At 46.3% G+C, this 20,523-nt stretch overlaps 1 protein-coding gene across 1 annotated transcript; it reads right to left on the reverse strand.

The window, feature by feature from the left end:
- Positions 1–1,491: 1,491 nt before the first annotated feature.
- RGCC (regulator of cell cycle) lies at positions 1,492–15,187 on the reverse strand. Its single transcript, XM_060080186.1, has 5 exons — positions 15,139–15,187; positions 14,420–14,605; positions 5,108–5,215; positions 3,045–3,107; positions 1,492–1,768 (listed from the first exon to the last, which is right to left on the reverse strand). The coding sequence occupies exons 1-5, from the start codon at positions 15,185–15,187 to the stop codon at positions 1,761–1,763; spliced, it is 414 nt and encodes a 137-aa protein (XP_059936169.1). The 3' UTR covers positions 1,492–1,760.
- Between the last annotated feature and the right edge of the window lie 5,336 nt (positions 15,188–20,523).

Genomic DNA, 20,523 nt, shown 5'->3' on the forward strand with positions numbered 1-20,523 from the left:
TATATATATATATATATCCACACAAAAATTTATACATGAATATTCATAAGAGCAATATTTGTTAGCCAAAAAGTAGAAACAACCCAAATGTCCCTCAACCAAGGAAAGGATAAACAAAATATGGTATAGCCATACAGTGATTATTCAGTCATAAAAAGGAATGAAGTAACGATTCACATACAACATGGATGAACCTTGAAAACAGTATGCAAAGGGAAAGAATCCAGACACAAAAGACCACACGTTGTATGATTCCATAGGTACTCAAAACTACTGAATTGGGAATTCCCTGGCAGTCCAGTGGTTAGGACTCCACACTTTCACTGCCAAGGGTGCGGGTTCAATCCCTGGTTCAGGGAACTAAGATCCTGCAAGCCACATGGTGTGGCCAAAACAATTTTTAAAATTTATTTTAATTAAAACTGCTGAAATGTACACTTCAAGATGATGAATGAATGGGTATGTGAATTACATCTCAATAAAGAAATAAAGAAAATATTTGGGTTCAACCCAAAAGCTTTCCCAGAAATTTGGGGAAAAGAAAAAGGTTAAAGAAAAGGCACTTTATTGAATAGTTTCACAATGCCCTGAAAAACAGATCAAATTAGTAGTTAGCTTTTGAAAATATAAATAAAATTATAAGTACTTATGCTTTGGATTTGTGTTCTACAGGAACATAAGGATTGGAGGGTTTTTTTACAACTTGATTCTGATTATCAAAGTAATGCCTGGTTATTTCAGATGTTTTAAGGATAGAAAAGCATAGCTAAGAAAAGTATGGACTCTCCTGTTTTTTATGCCTCTCCCCGTCCTCCACAGAAGGCAGGTGGGGGTGTGTGGGTGGGTCACTGCCCTCTACAAGCGAAGCCCACTTTATGGGAGACCTTGCATCTGGACCCTCCAGCTCCACTGAAGCCACCTGGATGTTAGCATCCAGGCCAGCATATCAAATCTTCCTCAGCACACAGATTTTATAAGAGCACCATCATTTATAAGTCCTCCAGTTGCCCCAACTTGCCCTGGATTTTGAGTACACCTGGTATTTCCCCTAATTGAAGGAATGAACCCGTGGCACCTAAAAAGGTGCTAAGAAATGAGGAGAATGGAGATAGAAGAGAAACCCAACTTTCATTAAAACTGCAACCCTCAAATTAAAATTTCCCATCAATCTTATGCCAGCATTTCCCTTTAGAGCCCCGAATGAACTGCCAAGTAACACTTTCTCTCATTTACCATCCTAGTACCTAGTGCAATGCGGCAGCGCCCGGGGTCCATATTAGAAGTCAAGCGGCGTGTTATTTCCACTTGAATACTAGTTGGATGGACATATATTGAAAGAAATCAAGAGAGAAAAAAAAAAGGAAAGCTTACAAAAGACAGACTTCCAGTTCAAACTTTATTTGCATACAAAAATATATTATAATGGGAAAAGCATAGTACTGTCTCCAACTATATATAATTAATTACAAATATTTTCATAAAAGCACTTTAAATTACAGAAAAGCTATGTTTTAAGAGGAAATACAACATTAGCATGAGTCATCTGTTCTAATACGCTGCAAGCAGGTAAACAAAGTCAATTTCTAACTTGCCCAGAGATGAGCCCAAAGGCATTTTTAGGACGAGAATGAGAATGGCCTGGTGGTAGATGAACAGCATCTCTGGCCCCTCCAGCAGCAAATTCTGTAGCTGATTTTATCAGGTCCTCAGAGCTCTCTGAAGCTTCTCCCTTATGATGAAAGGACCCAGAGCTTCTTGCTTCACATACCTGTCAACAGGAGAGAGAGAAGGTGATCCACTCACGAAAGCCAACAATTCCTATGCTTAGCCAGAGCACACCTCTCAGACAGGCATCAAAGCACCAAACTTACTGGCAGGCTTCCCACGTAGTGTATGTCTGATTAACTGGTATGACTGGCAGCCTGCTGCAATTTCCATGAAGTCAACAGGCATGTCACATGGGTCTAATACAAACTGTGCTGCAATTACAATCACCTCTGTCTTCTGATGGAGGATGGTACAGCACATAAGAAAACGGGCAACAAAATCTTCCAGTAAACAGAAACTGCACAAGAACTTTCCACCTAATACTTAGGTCTGTCTGAAACCGTGTTTAAGAACAGAGTTCTTTTTAAATAACCAGCTTTGGATCTATTTTTTTCAGATTCTAGCCAGCTATTTAGCAGAGTATAGCATAAAATATTTCTTAAGGAAAATCAACTCTTTCATTGTAAAATGAAAGGGGCTAGGATGTAATTCTCCAGGCCTGTTGTGTGACCGAATAAGGCCCCCCAAGGGTAGAGTTGCTGAAACTGTCATCCGGGAAACTCTAGCTGATCCTTCTGGCTCTTGCAGTCCTGTTCTTTGGAAATAGACTGGGTGGATTGATTCTCAGGGTCCCTTCTTCTAGGCATCCCCGTAGCAGTTATGATCTAACATCCTCAGGTCTCAAAATTTTTGGTCACAGAAAATGGGGTGCTATTAGTGTAACTGCCAGTGGGAAACAAGGTACTGTGTACCTAATCCAGGTCTTTTAGTAATTGGCATGGGTCTTTGGTTACAGGATCTCCCGAAGCCAATTCTCTCTTGGGGGACCCAACCCTCTAGAAGTCAGACCTCACCAAACCCCTGATCTAACTTGTGAAATTTTCTCTGGCCCCTGAGATGGAACCCCCTGGCTTGTCAGTATAATGCTTGATGGTCAATAGGCTGATTTCTTTTCTGAAAAGCCTGGCAGGCCACCATGCTGGTAAGCCTCCAATCTTGCTCTAACTACTACTTTACTCTCCATTTCTCAAACAAAATGCCATTGTTTGCTGGTGGTCAGTTCTCACTGTTTGGAAAGGCACACGGTCTACTTCAATGTAAGCTTACCCTCAGAATTTCTTTCTGAGCCACTAGGGTCCTGTTTCTGAACCTACAAAAGCCTTATGATGTAACTTCCTGCCCCAGGCAAGCTGGTAAACATTACAGCACTTTATCAGAGGTGCTGGTTGGGTTTTCTGTTTGATTTTTTTTTTTTTTACTACCGGGCATGCACTCACTTGCTAAGGTTCTGTCGAGATCAGCAATAAAGTCTTCTAGCTCTTTCGTGTCTCCTAGTTTGGCTGAAAAACAAGAGTTGAGGTTCAGTTTCCGTATCCAAGACAGCTGATGACTCCGACTTTTCCAGAATTATGCGACCCCATCTCTTTGTCTTCAGAGACTTTATTAAAGAGTGTCCTGTACCAACCCTAAGTGGCTGCTCCAGTGTTTACTTATAGTCAACTCGGAAACTTATTCTGAAGATTAGCCTAAATGTTTCTTTCTGGTTTTTGTAGTTCATCACCCCCCATACCCCACCCCTATCCCAGCAACCTGGAAGAAGTATCTCCCTTCACTACCTTAAAAGTTGGGAGATGCGGGGAGACAGGGACAGGGAAGGAAGATTAAAAGTTTGAACTTTTTGATTGTGTAAGATTTGAGTTAGTCAAAATATTCGGGAAGCACGGCACTGTGTGGAATGGACACCCAGATTCCCTAATTCCCGCTAAACTTCTCCCCTGACGCCATTTTGTTCATGCTGTCACTCCAGGGCAGTGCTTCAGCCCTCATGGTCCCTCCAGGATGAAATGAACTGAGCACTACAGTTCCGTGTCAAAATGGTACAGAGGGCTTCCCTGGTGGCGCAGTGGTTGAGAGTCCGCCTGCCGATGTAGGGGACACGGGTTCGTGCCCCGGTCCGGGAGGATCCCACATGCCGCGGAGCGGCTGGGCCCGTGAGCCATGGCCACTGATCCTGCGTGTCCAGAGCCTGTGCTCCGCAACGGGAGAGGCCACAACAGTGATAGGTCTGCGTACCGCAAAAAAAAAAAAAAAAAAAAAAAAAAAAAATGGTACAGAGAAGGTGACGGGAAGCTCCTGGGTCTAGAAAGCCTCATCCCATCCAGGTGCCAGCACAGAGTAACAAGTCCTCATTATGATTTTGTTCCTTCTATATCCTGAGACAGGTACTTCTTTCTGTGTATCTTACTTTTTTCTCTAGAGTTCATCATTCATGCCCTCTCTGAATGCACTACTGGATATTTTTATTAATTAGCCCCCGCTGGCCACAAATAGCTCATTGTTCTTAGCTTTTAAAGTCAATTTGCCACTAGGGCTTTCTTCTCCTCTTTAATTCCTACCTCTTGAGGATCAGGTAACAAATCTGGGTACATTTTAAGCCACTTTCTAGACTGTTCTGTCTCTCTCAATTCAATAGATCCATTACAGATGAGGGGCTGGACAACGGCAGAGTCCCCAGTGGCTGCTAACATTGTTATGTTGAGAAGAGGATTTTAAAATGTCCTTTTGAAAAAGGGGGAAATGCTGCCTTCATGCCAGAGTGAGAAAATAATGGAATCTTCATATTTCTTTTTAACTATGTTCCACTTTTATTGCATTCTGCAACGATTTTCAGCAAGTATAATGTTTCTTAAGGGAAAAAAACTGCTTTTGTTTTCAAAAGGGCACTTGCCCAATATAAAAGAACATTCAGCTCTCTGGCTGGAGACACTTTACTAGTTCCAAAATACAAGAAGCTGCTCATGCATCTTTAAAAACCTTTTCGGCCTATTAATATGACAGTAGAGGTAGGACGGAGCTGCCATTTTGAATTATGTTAGATCATTACTTGTTTCATAATGATGACCCCATTTAATTGCTAAATTGGTCATCTGAAAGCATTAGTTAAAGAGTTAATGCAAGAAAAAGAACCCAACTTTCTGCAAAGCCTAACTGCTGAGTTTTACATTCTAGAACCAACCAGTCTTGGGAGGCCACTGTCATTTGACACTGTCTTGATGACACCACAAGAGAGAAAGCAAAGTCTAGCGTCTACATGTCTTTTCTCCCTGTGAATTTGGTTTCCTGCCCCCTAGTTATCTGATTTCACTTTCACGCTGATCAAAATCCTGAGAACTGACAAAATCCATTCCATGCTGTACTATACTAAGATACTAGTCTTCTCTATTTGTTTTGCACATTTGGGAAAGATTGGTTAGGGGGAAGGGGGAAGAAAGAAGAGGCTGAGATGCAGGAGGAGGGAGGAAGGAAGCAAAAACACCCACAATCCAACTAATGAACTTACCTTTCCGAGGAGGGACAGCGGGAGACAGAAGAGCTGGAGTGCTGTCTGTTGGAGAATTCAGTTTTTCATCACTGAAGCTGAAGCTGTTCCTATAAAGTGAATCTGCACCTTTCAGGAAAGAAAACAGAACTCATTAGAAACGATTTTCAGTCTTATGGTCTATTGCCAACCAACAGTTTATCTCCCAAAGGAGCAAAGTTATAAAAAAAAAATAGGTTGGTTTCCAGATTTTATATTTATGCCCCCAAATGATTTGAGGCAGGAGAGTGTGCCTGTATATGTGTGTGAGTATGTGTCTCCAATCAGGCACACCAAAGGCCCTTGCTTCCCTAAAAAAAAAGAAGGGGGTGACAGGATCATCATGACCAACACAGCCCCCTTTGTGACAAACCGGAGCCCACTGCCCAGTGGGTGTCTAACTGACAGCTAAGCCGATGCTTGGCCGATGAGGGTGAGGAGCTTCCCTTGGGATTTGAGACATAAGGAACCATCTTTCCTGGAAAATGTCCCTTCTGCCCTCTGAACCCCCTTAAAATACAAAGACAAGGTTGGATCCCACGACTTAATAAGCCTCCCTGCCTGCTCATGAGAGAGTCTTTGTCGTGGTTTTCCTAAGCTCCTACATTCTGGGGATAAGCTAGAGGGTCAAAGATAAAGATTTCTTCTCCCACAGGTTGTCTATTACAGTTTGGGTGATTTGCTGCCTCCATTATCATACCCTCAAAGACCAAAGCAAGAGCAAGGCAAGGTCCCAGAAGCAGGGCTGAGCTGAGTCAAGGAAACCAGCCCAGCTACTAAGTATTCAGATGCCCTTGAGCAAGATAATGTCTCTGGGCCTCAGTTTACCCATCCATAAAATGGGAAGCTGGACTAAATAATCCTTAAAGTCCCCTCCAGCTCTGAAGTTCTGAGATTCTATTTCTCTAAGTCCTGCCAAGGGGTAGGAAACCAACCCACGGCCAGCCAGCCGTATGGCTGTGACACAGAAAGGAACTGCTGGCTGAGCTGCACTAACTCAAAGGCTCAAAGGCAGACCTGGTGGTGGGAGCAGGATGTGGCCTCTGAGGTCACAAAGGAACAGCCTTCCCAGCTAAAACAAAACACAAAGCCAGGCACGGCTGTAGCAGAGATGAGCTCTGGGAAGGCTGTTCGGGTGAGAGACGGTGGCTGAGCCATGAGGACCTGGTCAGGCTCCCTGTCCTCCTTGGGATTCGCTCAGTTTTATCCAATCACCTCCAGCTCAGGAAGAGACTAAACCACCTTTCTTTGGTCCCCTTAACTCAAAATGAACAGGACTAAGTTACAAAAGACATGCCCAGAATAAAAAAGGGTTTTCAGAAGCAGAGGTTTCTGGTCCTAGGAGAATTCCTCTTCATCCCTAAAGACTGCTCCAAGTTCCTGGAGCAGTTCCTGAGGCCTCCTTACTGGTCCTCCCAGCCTCCCCTGACCAGGCGGCCCCAGAGCCATTTTGTCTTCCTGGCCTACACACCCATCGCATTCAGTTTTCCAAACATGCCCAACCCTCACAGTTGATTCTTCCTTCTCAGGTCCAGCCCGGGTCACCTAAAAGGATGACAACCATTTTTCAAGGCTTTGATGATGAACACCTACTGAGATCTGAAACACCAAACCTTACCCTTACATTTCCCCAGAAATTATTTCCCAGAATAGTGGTCCTTTGAGAAGAGCTGTGTGATCAACGAGCTCTAAGAAACACCAAGCACTCCTGGAGAGTCCTCTGATGTAACCCCACTTTAACGTGCCTGAGACATCTTGTGATAAAGAAACAGACTCAGGGACTTCCCTGGTGGTCCAGTGGTTAAGAATCCGCCTTCCAATGCAGGGGACGCAGGTTCGATCCCTGGTCGGGGAACTAAGATCCCACATGCCACGGGGCAACTAAACCTGTGCGCTCTAGAGCCCGCGAGCCACAACGAAGAGACCAGGCGCTGCAACGAAAGATCCAGCATGCCACAGCTAAGACCCGACTCAGCCAAACAAATAAATAAATAAATATTAAAAAAAAAAAAAAGAACGGCCTCCCTGGTGGCGCAAGTGGTTGAGAGTCCGCCTGCCGATGCAGGGGATACGGGTTCGTGCCCCGGTCTGGGAGGATCCCATATGCCGCGGAGCGGCTGGGCCCGTGAGCCATGGCTGCTGAGCCTGCGCGTCCGGAGCCTGCGCGTCCGGAGCCTGTGCTCCGCAACGGGGGAGGCCACAGCAGTGAGAGGCCCGCATACCACAAAAAAAAAAAAAAAAAAAAAAAAAAAAAAAAGAAAAGAAAAGAAACCAGCTCAGCCCTATTTCCCCTGGTTTACTTGCCCTTGGGACAAGCGTCTCAAGATGCTTGTACTCAGTGGAACTCAACGTGGGAAGCCCTTCTGCTCGCTTGTCAGCTGGGCCGCCCTCTGCAGCATTCTGGGTTTTCTCAGGGGGAGGCCTTTTCCCTACACACTGGAAAGTGGCCACGCCCATCGCAGAGACTCGTTACTGCTTGTCGCCACGTCAGAGGCAGGAGAATCGCCCCAAATAGAACCCGAGAGACTTGTGGGGAAAAGATGAGGTAAGACTGAGGGGGTTAGGAAAACCACAGAGGGCGCTGGGGAAGCAGGCCTCGTGCCCGGACTCGTGAGCCAGGAGAAAGGAGTATGATGTCTCTGGAACATTATCCTTGGCTCCAAAGGACACCTGAGAGCATCACCCCCATCCCTGGCCCAGAGTGCTGAACCCAGGACTCGCTGGCAGCACCCCTGGTCTCAGTCTCACCACCACACCCTGCACTGCAGGCCCTTCTCCTGACTTGGGACTTCACCTCTGTTCTGCCCCGACTCTCCATCAATTTTACGTCCATGTATACTCATCCCTTGGGAGGGGGCAAACACACACACACACACACACACACACACACACACACAATTTGTTTGCCGCACACACAGGTTGACCAAATGCTGTTGAGTCTGGGGGGAAGGAATGACCTAGACATGGAAAAGGTCATTGCAAAATGGTAGGAAAAAGGAATCCAGTGAGGATTCATGAAAAATTCAGGTAACTCACTTGGTTTTGAGACTCTGTAGCATCATAGTATACTAAGACATCACCACGGCTTATGTCTTACCCTTTGGAGCCTGGTGTTTATGTGCCTTTTTGATCTAAGTATTTTCCTCAAACTCAGAAAATATATAGACAAACTGCCTGTTATTTGACTGACAAATTCAGCTGCCAACTATTAAATACACTGTTCAAATAATCAGACGTTGCCTCTTACTGATAATGAACTTGTGCTACTCCCACAATGAAGGAGGGGAAAAAAATTTCTAGTTACAATACACACACACACACACACACACACACACAGAGGCATGCCAACATAGCATATGCTCACTTCCCCTCTCCCCTCACACCACCGCCCCAGACTCAAACACCTACACACCCACCCACCCACCCACACACACACACACACAGCCTCACACACCAGCTCACTGCTACACCTTGATGCCTCTCTATTTCCATGAGTTCCAGTGCACAATACGGGCCCAGCCTGACTCCAGGCTCCAGAGTGTTCAACCATCAAAACGAAATGAACCCCCAGCACCCCTGAGCCAAACTTCCCCACAGTTGAGTTCCACCCTGTGTTCATAACTGCTCTACACCTTATTCCCCAAAACAATGACCAGGACAACCGCAGGAGCCCCAGAAGCTGCCACCCTAGAGATGTGTGGCACCGAGGCCGTGTGAAAGCAGTGTGACCCTGTGCAAGTCACTTCATCTCTGAGCCTTAGCTTCTTCTCTTGCGAAAGGGGAATCAGTAAGCCAGGCGCTCCTGTGATACCTATGGTTTTCATTGCTTTTATTCTGTTTTCCCAACAAAATGGAGGAAGACACACTCAGGAGAAGAAAGGTCACCAAAGAGAGTAAGAAGACTCAAGATTCTGGGCCCAGGCTTCTTCCACTTCTTCAGATAAATTCCTAAGAGAAAATTTATCTTCAGAGGTGCCCTAGAACAAACCTCCCAAGAACAAACCCACAGACATGGAAGTACCCCAAGCTCTAGACCTCTCTTTACCCTTTATCCAATAAAATTTCATTCCACGGACTTACAGTGAACAAGATTTCATGCTAGGTGTATATTAAAAGGGAAGCAAAGCCTGACTTCCTGTTCTTTTCATTCCCCTAGAACTCTATTTCTTGAGTTCTAGAAATAACAGCTCATTAGTCTGATAAAGGACAGGAATGTGTCACAGGCTGATAGCATAGTAATGTATTGTTGCCCCACCCAATATTAGGTGTTGCCATTAACAGGGCTTCAAGGGACACATAACAGTGATGATTTGGGGAACCGCGGCAGGTGGCAAGACTAGATATTTTAGATGTTGTAAACATCTACTGCTATCGGCTGTAAAGCCCCATCAGAAATGTCCTTGGCCAGTCAACTTGGTGCGCTGAAGCTAGGAACCTCGAATTCAGGGACCAAGTTTTCTAAGACATCATCAAAAGTATTGTGAGCATATTAAATATGCAAACATCTAACTGCAAGAGCGTCAACAGAGCTTGGGAAACTCAGCTACAAAAACAGAGGCTTGTTTAAAAGGTAGACGTGCTTATTTCATTTGGGGGTGGGGAGAAAGGTAATTTGGGGTTGGCACCAGCGTGTGCTACTCCAGAGGAAAGGGAAACCACAGACAGTAACCCTGGCCCAGAGCTCCTGTAAATATAGAACAATCCCACACATTTCAGGCAAGCAAACCATAGTAATTAACTGAGAAGAAGAAAGCCTTGGACCTGTTTCCCTTTTGCCACAGGGAATGGTATGCGGGTGTTGGGGGAGGTGGGTTGAATCTCCTCCTCAAAATCTAAATTCCAACAGCCTCCCTGAAAGTGGGATATAATAAGAAAACGTTCCTCAGTTTCAGCACTATCGCCCCCGCTTCCCTTCTGAGACTGCTCAGTCCCTCTAGATACCCCTCCAGGTGTCAGCCAGTGACACCTGTCACCTGCCTGGAGTTCCTAACACACACCAGGACACCCTGAGGGCTCCTAACTTCTCAGTCTCTCCCACCTTGAACAAGTTCAAGTTCTGGTCTCAGTGCCTCTTAGGCCAAATCAGCCAATAGGCTACCTGTCATGCATGCCCCCCACCACGGGCCATACAGTCCCCTCTCCCAGGGCCAAGCTAGAAGAGTCGAGGCAAAGAAATACAGACGTTCTAGGTCCTGCACATGCTAAAGAAGCCAATTCCTCATTCCCTACAATGGCCCTGCAAAATCATAATAGCTCCAGCATACGGAGTAGACTTCAGACGTTTTCTGTTAAGTAGCAAAACACTTCCCCCCTCAAAGGAAAAAGGAAACTCCAATCCGTCAAAGATATAAGTTTGCATCACCTTTTAAAGTTCCAGTTAATATTAGAAACTTCTTACAAAATCCATCGGCGGAATCATAAATTAACACATTGGTTAAAATGTAGTATCTGATGAGTTAAAATGTCATTAAACACATTTCAGAAGTCATGCTGTGAGCTTACAGTTTTGAAAATACTGAAAAAACAACAGATTTTTCAAAATAAGTTCAAACCAAAGATGTGCACAATGCCTGAGGCACCTCCGAGGATCGCGTTTGAACCTCGCTGCCCTCCTAACTGTGCTGCCCTTTTACTGCCGAAGTTGAAACCGCTCTCATGAAAGTGTCTGGTGTTACCTGTTGGAACCGAAATCTAGAAGAAAGAAACAAAAGGAACTATTTTCATCAGCCCCCATTTGAATGCCACCCCTAATGTGAAGTTATCTTGCCACTGTTATTTTGGTCCTCTTCATGTCTTAGAAGGATTCCCTGTAAGTGGAAACAGGAAAGAGTATTTCCTTATTAAATATCCGTTCTTCTCTCCTATCTAAGTAACTTGCTTCTCTGGGTGGAAGAAGGAGTGTCTACTTTTTCTCCTTTGGATGCAAGCAAGCGAAATATTTTTTAATTGAAGTGTAGTTGATTTACAATATTGTATTGTTTCAGGTATACAGCAAAGTGATTCAGATATATATATATATATATATATATATATGCATACATATATTCTTTTCCATTATAGGTTATTACAAGATACTGAATATAGCTCCCTGTGCTATATAATAAATCCTTGTTGTTTATCTATTTTATATATAGTAGTATGTATCTGTTAATCCCATACTCCTAATTTATCCCTCTTCCCCCTTCCCCTTTGGTAACCATAAGTTTGTTTCCTATGTCTGTGAGTCTGTTTCTGTTTTGTAAATAAGTTCATTTGTACTAGTTTTAGATTCCACATATAAGTGATATCATATAATATTTGTCTTTCTCATCTTTTTTTTTTTTGAGAGAAAAGAAAGGGTTCTTTAAGAAACAGGAATGCAGTAGGTACATCTTCAGAGTGACGGAGCTGTAAAGGTAGAGTGAAAACCAAGGTCCCAAGGGTTTAGAGCTTCATGCATAACATTTTCACACAAGACACTGGCTCAAATGTCTCTGACTTATGTGACACAGCGTGGCATGTGCATTTTCTTATTTTCTTAAAAGCATCAAACAGAACAAATATTTTCTTCCTCATCATGAGCTTATGGATGTTTCTAACATCATCATTAAATAGCATCCTTTTCATTTCACAGCTAGAGAAAATGAGGCCCACTCCTCATGCAGGGCCCTAACAGAGCTCAGCCTGGGCTCCACAGACCCGGCCAGGTGACCACTGCCTTGAAGAGACACCTTCAGACACAACCACCATTGATAAACAGGCACATGATCCCGGTCCAGTGAGACTTCAAGTCTATCCCGGAGGACCTGGTTCACAAACCAGCCAACCATCCATGGTGATAGAGCAAGACCTTAGAGAGAGAGACGGCCCAACGGGTTCCACTATTTTATCAGAAAAAAAGGAGACAACAGTGCCTACGCTCCAGGACTGTAGCAGAGGTCATATGAGATAACACGTGTAAAGCAAAGCAAAGAGAGCATTAATGGTTAGAGCTAATAAATAATAATAGTAACCATAGAAAGAGCCTGGCAAAAGAGAGCTGCTCTTCCACACACCACAACTACTGAAACCCGCGCGCTCTAGGGCCCGCGTGCCGCACCTACTAAGCCTGTGCGCCTAGAGCTCGCGCTCCGTAATAAGAGAAGCCACCGCAATGAGAAGCCCGCGCACCGCAAGGAAGAGTAGACCCCGCTCGCCGCAACTAGAGAAAGCCTGCGTGCAGCAACGAAGACCCAATGCAGCCAAACAATAAATTTTAAAAAAAGAGAGAGAGCTGCTCTTATTATGATCATCCTGGTGCGTCTCCCCTTTGGTGGGCTAAATTTCAGTAGGATCCATGTCTCTCAAATATTCTCTTCCACAGAAAAGCATTAAACAGACAGATGAGTATAACACATGTCTGTGATCCATTCTTAGCGGCAATTAAGACACATATTATGCGTCCTTAAGAAATTACTATTTAGATACACACTGCTTCTGCCAGGACTATTTCTAACCTGCCTCGTGGAGGCCAAACTACACATTTATAGAAAAGACTAATGTCATCTGAGCCTTCTTTATACCCTCCCGTTTACCTCTCTAACCACCAAACTAAGGGTTAGTTTAACAGTTAACAACAAAAGCAGAAAACAAAGTACACACACATACCCTAAGAAAAACTACAGACTATTCCAAATATCTCCCCCCAAACTGTGAAGAATGTGTTTCGAGTGCCTTTTCTTTGAGGCCTCTGAAAACAGATCCCAGATCTGAAACCCTACCCAGAGGGAGTTGCAATCACCCATGAATGGGTGAGCTCAGACCGTATTCTAGCCAAATGCAGCTGTGGTTTAGAAAGGAGCTGTTCTTTGCAAGACAGCGGCACTGGACAGACCATGCCAGCTTTCTTTCCCACGGGGGAGAGAATTTGTACTTGCTGAATAACTTGCTCCATGCCCCAGTAGAAGGAGACATATTTAAGTTTGGCTACAGACATGGAGACAAATTTCAAAATTTTTTAGACTTCTCTTTGAAATTGAAAATAAGCGGTCTGGTCATTAGCAACAAAGTCCAAACATACTGAACGGAAAATTAACAGCATACGATTCCATTCCCTTTCACCTCAAAAGCTGCAATTATTTCTAACGCTTGGGCAGGGCTGCCAAGAAAAGTCAAGCTGGAACTCAAGCTTCTGACTCAAAGCCTGAACTGGGTGGCGAGTGTCCTTTATTCCTTTTCAGAAGGACAGCTTGTGTGTAAGCCTAGGACTGTATCTTTGCCCTGTAACAAGGGGGAGCTTCAGATTTCAAAAGAAGGGAATCACAAGGAAAGGTCATTGTTTTTATTTCCAGAGTCAAGGACAACAAAGGGAGTGACATTCACGCTTGTATCCCATCTAGGGAATGAAGCCTCAAGAATTACCCAGAAATGCTTAAAATTCACTTTGAAAAATAGTAAGTAATCCAGGTTGGGTAAAACAGCAGTCACATAATACTGAAAAGTCACCCGATTTGCTGTTTGACGCCTGAAAAGGTATCCAAAATCCTTACAGGACACTCAAGTTCCTGGAAAAAATGGTCTCTCTTTGTAACAAGGTTGTTTAGGACAGAGAGACATGGGGGGGTAGTTTCCACGATGAGCAAAGTCACCAGAAAGCAGCTCTGGGCTCATGTGCTCTCTGCCCACCCCCAACTGGGTGGGGAGTCAGAGCCAGCCGTCCACGTGATGGACCTGCCTGAAGGATGAGGGACACTTTCTAAATACTTGAGCTCAGCAGTGCCAGGGATTCTTCCAAAACTTCAGGCAGTGTAGCAACAAGTCTGGGAGCTCAGGGCCAGAAGAAAGTGCAAGATGTGTTTCAAAAATCTAAGAACGGGAGCTTAGGAAACCTTTCCTGGTTTCACAAATATGTGCATATTATGCCCTCCCATGCGCCCCGACCCCATGCCTGGGACACTTGCTCCACATCCTCTGAAGATACTGCTGAGAGGGGAAAGACAGGGGAAGGAGAGGAGGGGAGGGAGCCGCGGGAAGGCCTGGCTGGGGTCCCAGGAGTCCTGCCGCTTCGACCCTCCTGCCTCCTGACACCTGCCGGCGGCAGGTAGACCAGCCTGCCCTCCAAGAGCCTTCCCGAGGCCATGCTCAGGGGTCTTGTCCCCGCCGGGCCTGTAGCCCCGGAGACGCCTAAGAGTCCTAGAGACCGCGCTGAGCTTTGGGGCTATAACTCCGCCCGGCCCCGATAAGCAAGCTGAGCCCCGAGCCCAGAGCGCTCCTCCGCGGGCCGGGTACGGGGAGTCCCCAGGGCTCCGGCACCTTCCCCGGCGGGGCCACACTTACTCTCCGAGTCGCTGAAGCCGCTGCTATCGCTGACGCTGGCGCTGCTCCGCCGCTTCATGCGCTCCAGGTGCTCTTCGTAGTGGAAGTGGCGCTCGTGGAAGGGCGACGCGAAGTCGGCCAGCACCGCATCAAACTCGCACAGCGCGTCGCTCAGGTCCCCCGCGTCGGCCGAGTCCAAGGCCGGGGCTGGGGAGGGACGGCGGGCTCAGGTGAGGGTGGGGCGGGGCGGCCGTCCCAACCCCGGCCCGGCAGGGGCCGTACCGTTCCCGAGGATCGCTAACTAACGCTGCCCGCGCGCTGGCCCGGGGACAGCCCGGCTGTCGCTGCCCGCTGCTCGCTGTTATCTTTTAATAGTCTCCACCACCCCCGTGAAGTGCGCCTTGGTGTCGCGCCCGTTTTCGAGATAAAGAAACTGAGCCTCGACCGGGGGAAGTTGCAGGCCGAAGGTCACGCAGCTAAGCGGACACAGCCGAACGCTTTCCCACGCGCTGTCGGGGACTCTTCCCCGCGTTCGCTCCCCGGGGGCGCGTGTGAACCGGGCGGCGGTGGGAGGACTGAGTCAGGATGCGCCCGTGACGTGTCGGGCTCGGACCCCCAGCCCCGCGTGGGGAGGAGGCTGAACCCGCCCGCCGGAGAGGCTGGGGGAGGGATGCAACGAGACGACGCGGGATCCCGCTTCTTTCGCGCAAGGCCCCGGCTTTAAGGAGACCCCCACTCACCTGCGGCCGCGGCGGCCGCGGGGCTGCCCTGCGCGGCGGGCGGCTTCATGGGCGGGCTAGGCCCGGCGCGCGTCGGGGGGTCCTGCGAGGTCTGGGCGCGGGATCGTGCAGACGCTCCCGCTGAGGCCGCCCGTCCCCTCTCCTGGCCTCGTCCCGCTCTGCCTGTCCCTCGCCCGGCTGCGCTCCCGCCTCGCAGCTGCCTGCGCCGTCCGCCCGCCAGATCTTTCCCGGCCGCAGCCACTGGCAGTCCCGAGGTCTTATAGCCGCGGGCTGGGGCGGGCCGGGGCGGGGCCACGGGAGCCTGGCCGCCGGGTCTGTCCCTGCCGCCTTGCCAGGGACGCCCCTGTCCCCCAGGCACCGCCCTCGCCACGCGCCCGCTGGGGAACCGCAGTGACGCGGAGTCGCCGGAGCCCAGGTTACAGCCCCAAATATTTACCCGCCGCCTTCCCCGCGCGCCCTGACAACGCGCCCCACGAAAGAAGCTTTGGCGACACCAGGGCTCCAAAGAGTTTAAGGCTGGTGCTCGGCTGATTCCCGCCCTGTGCCCAGAAGCTCCACGAGCCTCAGTTGCCTCATCTGTGAAATGGAAATGCTGAGCCTCCTGGGTTTGTTGCGAAGAATAAAGCAGGCAAAAGCCGTGGAAGACCCAGACCCATATGGGAGCCGCAGAGGGAGTCTCCCGCGCGTCCCCTCCCCAGTGCCCCCAAGGGACTTGAGGGTTGCGGGCGGACGGAGTAGAGAGGGTAGGGGGCCAGAGGGACAGAAGTCGGTGGAGTCCAGGAGTTGACGAACCTTCATTGTTCCCATCCCCGAGCCCCAGAGCCTGACTACGGTCCTGGGTGTTCACGGCAGCCCCGACTTTGTTCGGGAGGAGTTTGTTAAGAGAACAAATTACTGCGTAGATGGAGAGCCGCCTGGCAGGGGACGAGTCCTGACCGTGAAAGCCCTGCACATTGCGCTGCCCGATGCGGTAGCCACTTGCCACGGGTGGCTTCTTAAATGCAAAGCAACTAAAATAGAATAAAATGACATTTTCAGTCCCTCAGTTGCACTAAACACGTATCGAGTGCTCAACAGCCATCCTGGCTCAAAGTGCTATTGGACGGCGCTCCCAGTGTCTCTGACCCACAAACGGGTCTCAGAGGGAAAGGAGGCATCTAACTGCGGTTATCAAGGGCCTCCTAGGGCAGGTCTCGGCATGCACCATTTCCAGGCCCACAGCAACCCTGAGAGGTAGAACTATTGCTTCTGTTCTACACAGAAGGAAACTGAGGCACAGAGAGGTTAGGTGATAAGTTAGTCACATAGAGATGGAAAGGCAGGTCTGACGGAATCAACCTCAGTGTCCATCGACAGATGAATGGATAAAGAAGATGTGGCACATATATACAATGGAATATGACTCAGCCATCAAAAGGAATGAAACTGAGTTATTTGTAGTGAGGAGGATGGACCTAGAGTCTGTCATACAGAGTGAAGTAAGTCAGGAAGAGAAAAACAAATACCGTATGCTAACACATATATATGGAATCTAAAAAAAGAAAAGGTTCTGAAGAGCCTAGGGGCAGGACATGAATAAAGACACAGACGTAGAGAATGGACCTGAAGACACGGGGAGGGGGAAGGGTAAGCTGGGACGAAGTGAGAGAGTGGCATGGACATATACACACTACCAAACGTAAAATAGATAGCTAGTGGGAAGCAGCCGCATAGCACAGGGAGATCAGCTCGGTGCTTTGTGTCCACCTAGAGGGGTGGGATAGGGAGGGTGGGAGGGAAGGAGATGCAAGAGGGAGGAGATATGGGGATATATGTATATGTATAGCTGATTCACTTTGTTATACAGCAGAAACTAACACCATTGTAAAGCAATTATACTCCAATAAAAATGTTAAAAAAAAAAAAGTCAAGTCTGTACGGTTTCAGAGCCACTTTGTGCTTCACCACACCCTCCCTTTCTCCACAGTGTAAGGTGGAGAACTGAGCAGACAGGAGGAAGAGGCTCCAAATAAGAGTGCAGATAATCCAGGTCCTTGAAGCAACAGTCAAGGCATGTGCATCTTTTTTCTTCCTTTTCCCACCTCCCTTATTAAACCTTTTTTCTCTCCTCATGCTCTTTGACTTGCTATTGTACCCACTGGGGATGCCCTGGGATAACGGAGCAGCAGCCGGTCTGGGAGCTGAGGCCAGGGAGCTATCTTCCAAATGAAGCTCTCCCTCTTTGGTCAGGCTGGGATGTAGGGTGGCGGGATGTAGCCCAGCTCTTGCATGATGGCTCAGGGGCCCTCTCAGCTAAAGAATCAGTTAAGCTGATCTTCAAAAGAGCCTACAGAACAGCCCCACATTTTAACAGCCATGACAATTTACTAAGAGAGTGACAGTGAAGATCACCTGTTTCTACCAGGAGAGGTTGGTTGGTTGGTGTCTTCTGCACCCCATTGTAAGGGGACTCCCTTGCCCAAGTGCTGGGGAGATGAATGGGCAGGGGCCTCAACTCAAAGTGTCACCCCCTCTAGGACGGTGTCACTTCCATTATGGAGAACTACTGCTCCCTCTCTTTCCTAATTATAAATATAATATGAATGTACAGGAAAATATAGAGAATTCAGTAATAGCACTCTGGGTACCCACCAATGAGAACTAACACATGTGAATATTTTGTCATTTTTGCTTCAGATTTTTTTGAGATGTAACTTATATATGATATAGTATGCAAATCTTGAGTGCACAGTTTGGTAAATTCCTACCTACATATACACCTGTGTAATTACTATCCAGATCAAGATGTAGTATTTTGTCATCACCCCAGAAGGGTTCTCTATGCCATTTTGCAGTCAATAGCACCCCATAAGTAACCCCTATGGTAACCCCTGTTCTGAATTCTGTCACCAGGAATTACTTTTGCTGACTAAAACTCCTTAAAATCATACTGCATGTATTCTTTTCTATCTGGCTGCTTTTGTTTAACATAATGTCCAGGAGGTTCATCCATGTTGTTGCGGTATGAATCCGTCCTCCTGTTGGTGGAGATTTGAGTTGTGTTGCTGCCGTTGCTACTGTAATGTAGTGCAGCAAGGGGTATTCTTACACGTCTCCCAGTGTACAAGAGTAAGAGTCTCTAGGGTATGTATCTAGAAGTAGAATAACCAAATGATATAAGTATCTCTAGTCATTGGCTAGTATAAATAAAGCTGCCGTGTACAGCATGGGCATTTCTTTTGGTGCACATAAATACTCACTTCTCCTGGGTTTATATCTAGAAGTGAATTTCCGAATCACAGGATAGGCATCTGTTTAGCTTTTGAAGATACTGCCAAAGAGTTTTCTGAAGTGGTTGAATGAATCTACATTCCCGCCAGCAATGTAGAAGAATCCCAGTTGTTCCATATTTGTGTCAACACATGATTCTGTTAGACTCATTCATTTTAGCCATACTGGTAACTGTGTACTAGTATCTTACTGTGGGTTCTTTTTTCTTCTTCCTGTAGCTTTAATTCACATTTCCCTAATAAGTAATTAAATTGACCACCTTTTCATATGCTTCAAACATTTCTTAACAAGAGAAATAGAACAATGCAGAAAAAGTTGAAATCCCCTTTTTCATCCTTCCAAGTCCTATCTGCTCCCTCCCCAGAGAGGAGCATTACCATGAATTTGGTAAGTACCCTCCCAGTCCACGTTTTTGTACCTAAACTATATTTATATGTTTACATTAAAAAATATAGTATTGCTTTGTATGGTTTTTAAACTTACATAACTAATGTGAACATGCTTTGTTTTCATTCAACTTTGTTTTTACATATGTCGGTACACACAGATCTAGTTTATTCAACTAGATCTAGTTTATTTATTTTTATCTGCCAAATAGAATTGTATTGAATGACTACAGAATAATTTATTTTTCCATTCTCAAGTTGATGGACACTTGGGTTGTTTCCAATCTTTCTCTCTCACAAACAATACTTAGCTAACATGCTCTTACCTATCTCTTAGTGTACACATGCGAATACACTTCTCTGTTCACCTTGAATCCTTTCCTAGAACCAGACGAAAGGCAAAAGTCAAACCCTCTGTCCCTAGAGCCTTCTGGCTGTGTTCCATTTTCTATTCCAGGGCTTCCTGTGGTCCCCAGTCACCTGATCATAGTGATGACGATGGTAAGTAAACTCACCGTTCAGATGTGACCTTTTCCCTCACTGAGGAGGGCTGGGGAGCCTTGTCTTTCATGAGCCCTGAACCTAAATTAACCATAAAATCTTTACACTACAGTTTATACATATTTCAAGTTACTGAGTTCATTCATTTACACAGGTCTCCTTTGAGAAAAAAACTTGAGGTAGCTTACACTTTTGAAACAGGAAATCAGAACTTCTTACATTTTAAAGACCAGTTCCTTATCTTAATTGGCATCTCTTCCCCTTGTACACTGTTAACCACTGTCTCCTTAAAGCTTTTCTTGAATACTCATCTAATCACTTCACCATTTCTTCTCAGGACCCTGTTGAATCCTCCTCTTCATAATTAAAGTCTGAGTCCCCTACAGGTCTCTCCTTGATCTTTTCTTCTCATCTGTACCTTTGCCAGGCTATCTCATCCCCTCTCGAGATTGTAACTAACATTTATAAGTTTTCAAATTTTTTATTTCCAGATGAGATTTTTTTTCTCCTTAAGCCTCCTATAGACAATCAAAAACTCCTAGCATTCCTTTACAGACACTGTGTGGAAGAAACTTCTGTTTCCTAATATCAGCCCTCCCCTTCAGACCCATGGATTCCTGAAATAAAGACTGTATTTCCCAACCTCCCTTGCAATTGGGAGTAGTCATGTGACTTGATTCTGAACCACAGGCTTTGAGCAGAGATATTCTATGCAAACCTCTAGAATGTAATCTCAAGGGAAGGGGGCAGGCACCCTCGTCCTTGCTTCTTCCTGATGGATAGAAGACAGACTTGCAGCTGGATTTCACACCATGAGGTAGAAGCCATATATTGAGGATGGTGGCAAAAGGATAGAAGAATCCCAGATCCTGATGTCTTGGTACCTCCATACCAACCGAACCCTGGTGAGAGACCTACATGAGAGAAAAATAAAAGACAATGTCTGGGATAGGGAGGGTGGGAGGGAGACACAAGAGGGAGGAGATATGGGGATATATATATATATGTATAGCTGATTCACTTTGATATACAGCGGAAACTAACACACCATTGTAAAGCAATTATACTCCAATAAAGATGTTAAAAAAAAAAAAGACAATGTCCATCTTGTGTAAGCCACTATTGTGGGGATTTCTGACCCTTATAATTGAACCTCATCCTAACACCTAATACTTTACATGAATCTCACCAGGAATCCCTCAACTCTGGAGGTGTAAGAGATAGTCAT

Source organism: Mesoplodon densirostris, chromosome 17 (assembly GCF_025265405.1).
Source record: "Mesoplodon densirostris isolate mMesDen1 chromosome 17, mMesDen1 primary haplotype, whole genome shotgun sequence".
Lineage (NCBI taxonomy): Eukaryota > Metazoa > Chordata > Mammalia > Artiodactyla > Ziphiidae > Mesoplodon > Mesoplodon densirostris.

Bases quoted from the DNA above. Each gene is read 5' to 3' on its own strand.
- RGCC (XM_060080186.1), bottom strand. From the start codon at position 15,187: ATGAAGCCGCCCGCCGCGCAGGGCAGCCCCGCGGCCGCCGCGGCCGCA. The intron at 5,216-14,419 runs GTAAGTGTGGCC...CTTTCCTGAAAG, and splicing joins CGGCTTCAGCGACTCGGAGA to GTGCAGATTCACTTTATAGG. The intron at 3,108-5,107 runs GTAAGTTCATTA...CTTGTTTTTCAG, and splicing joins CGCTGTCCCTCCTCGGAAAG to CCAAACTAGGAGACACGAAA.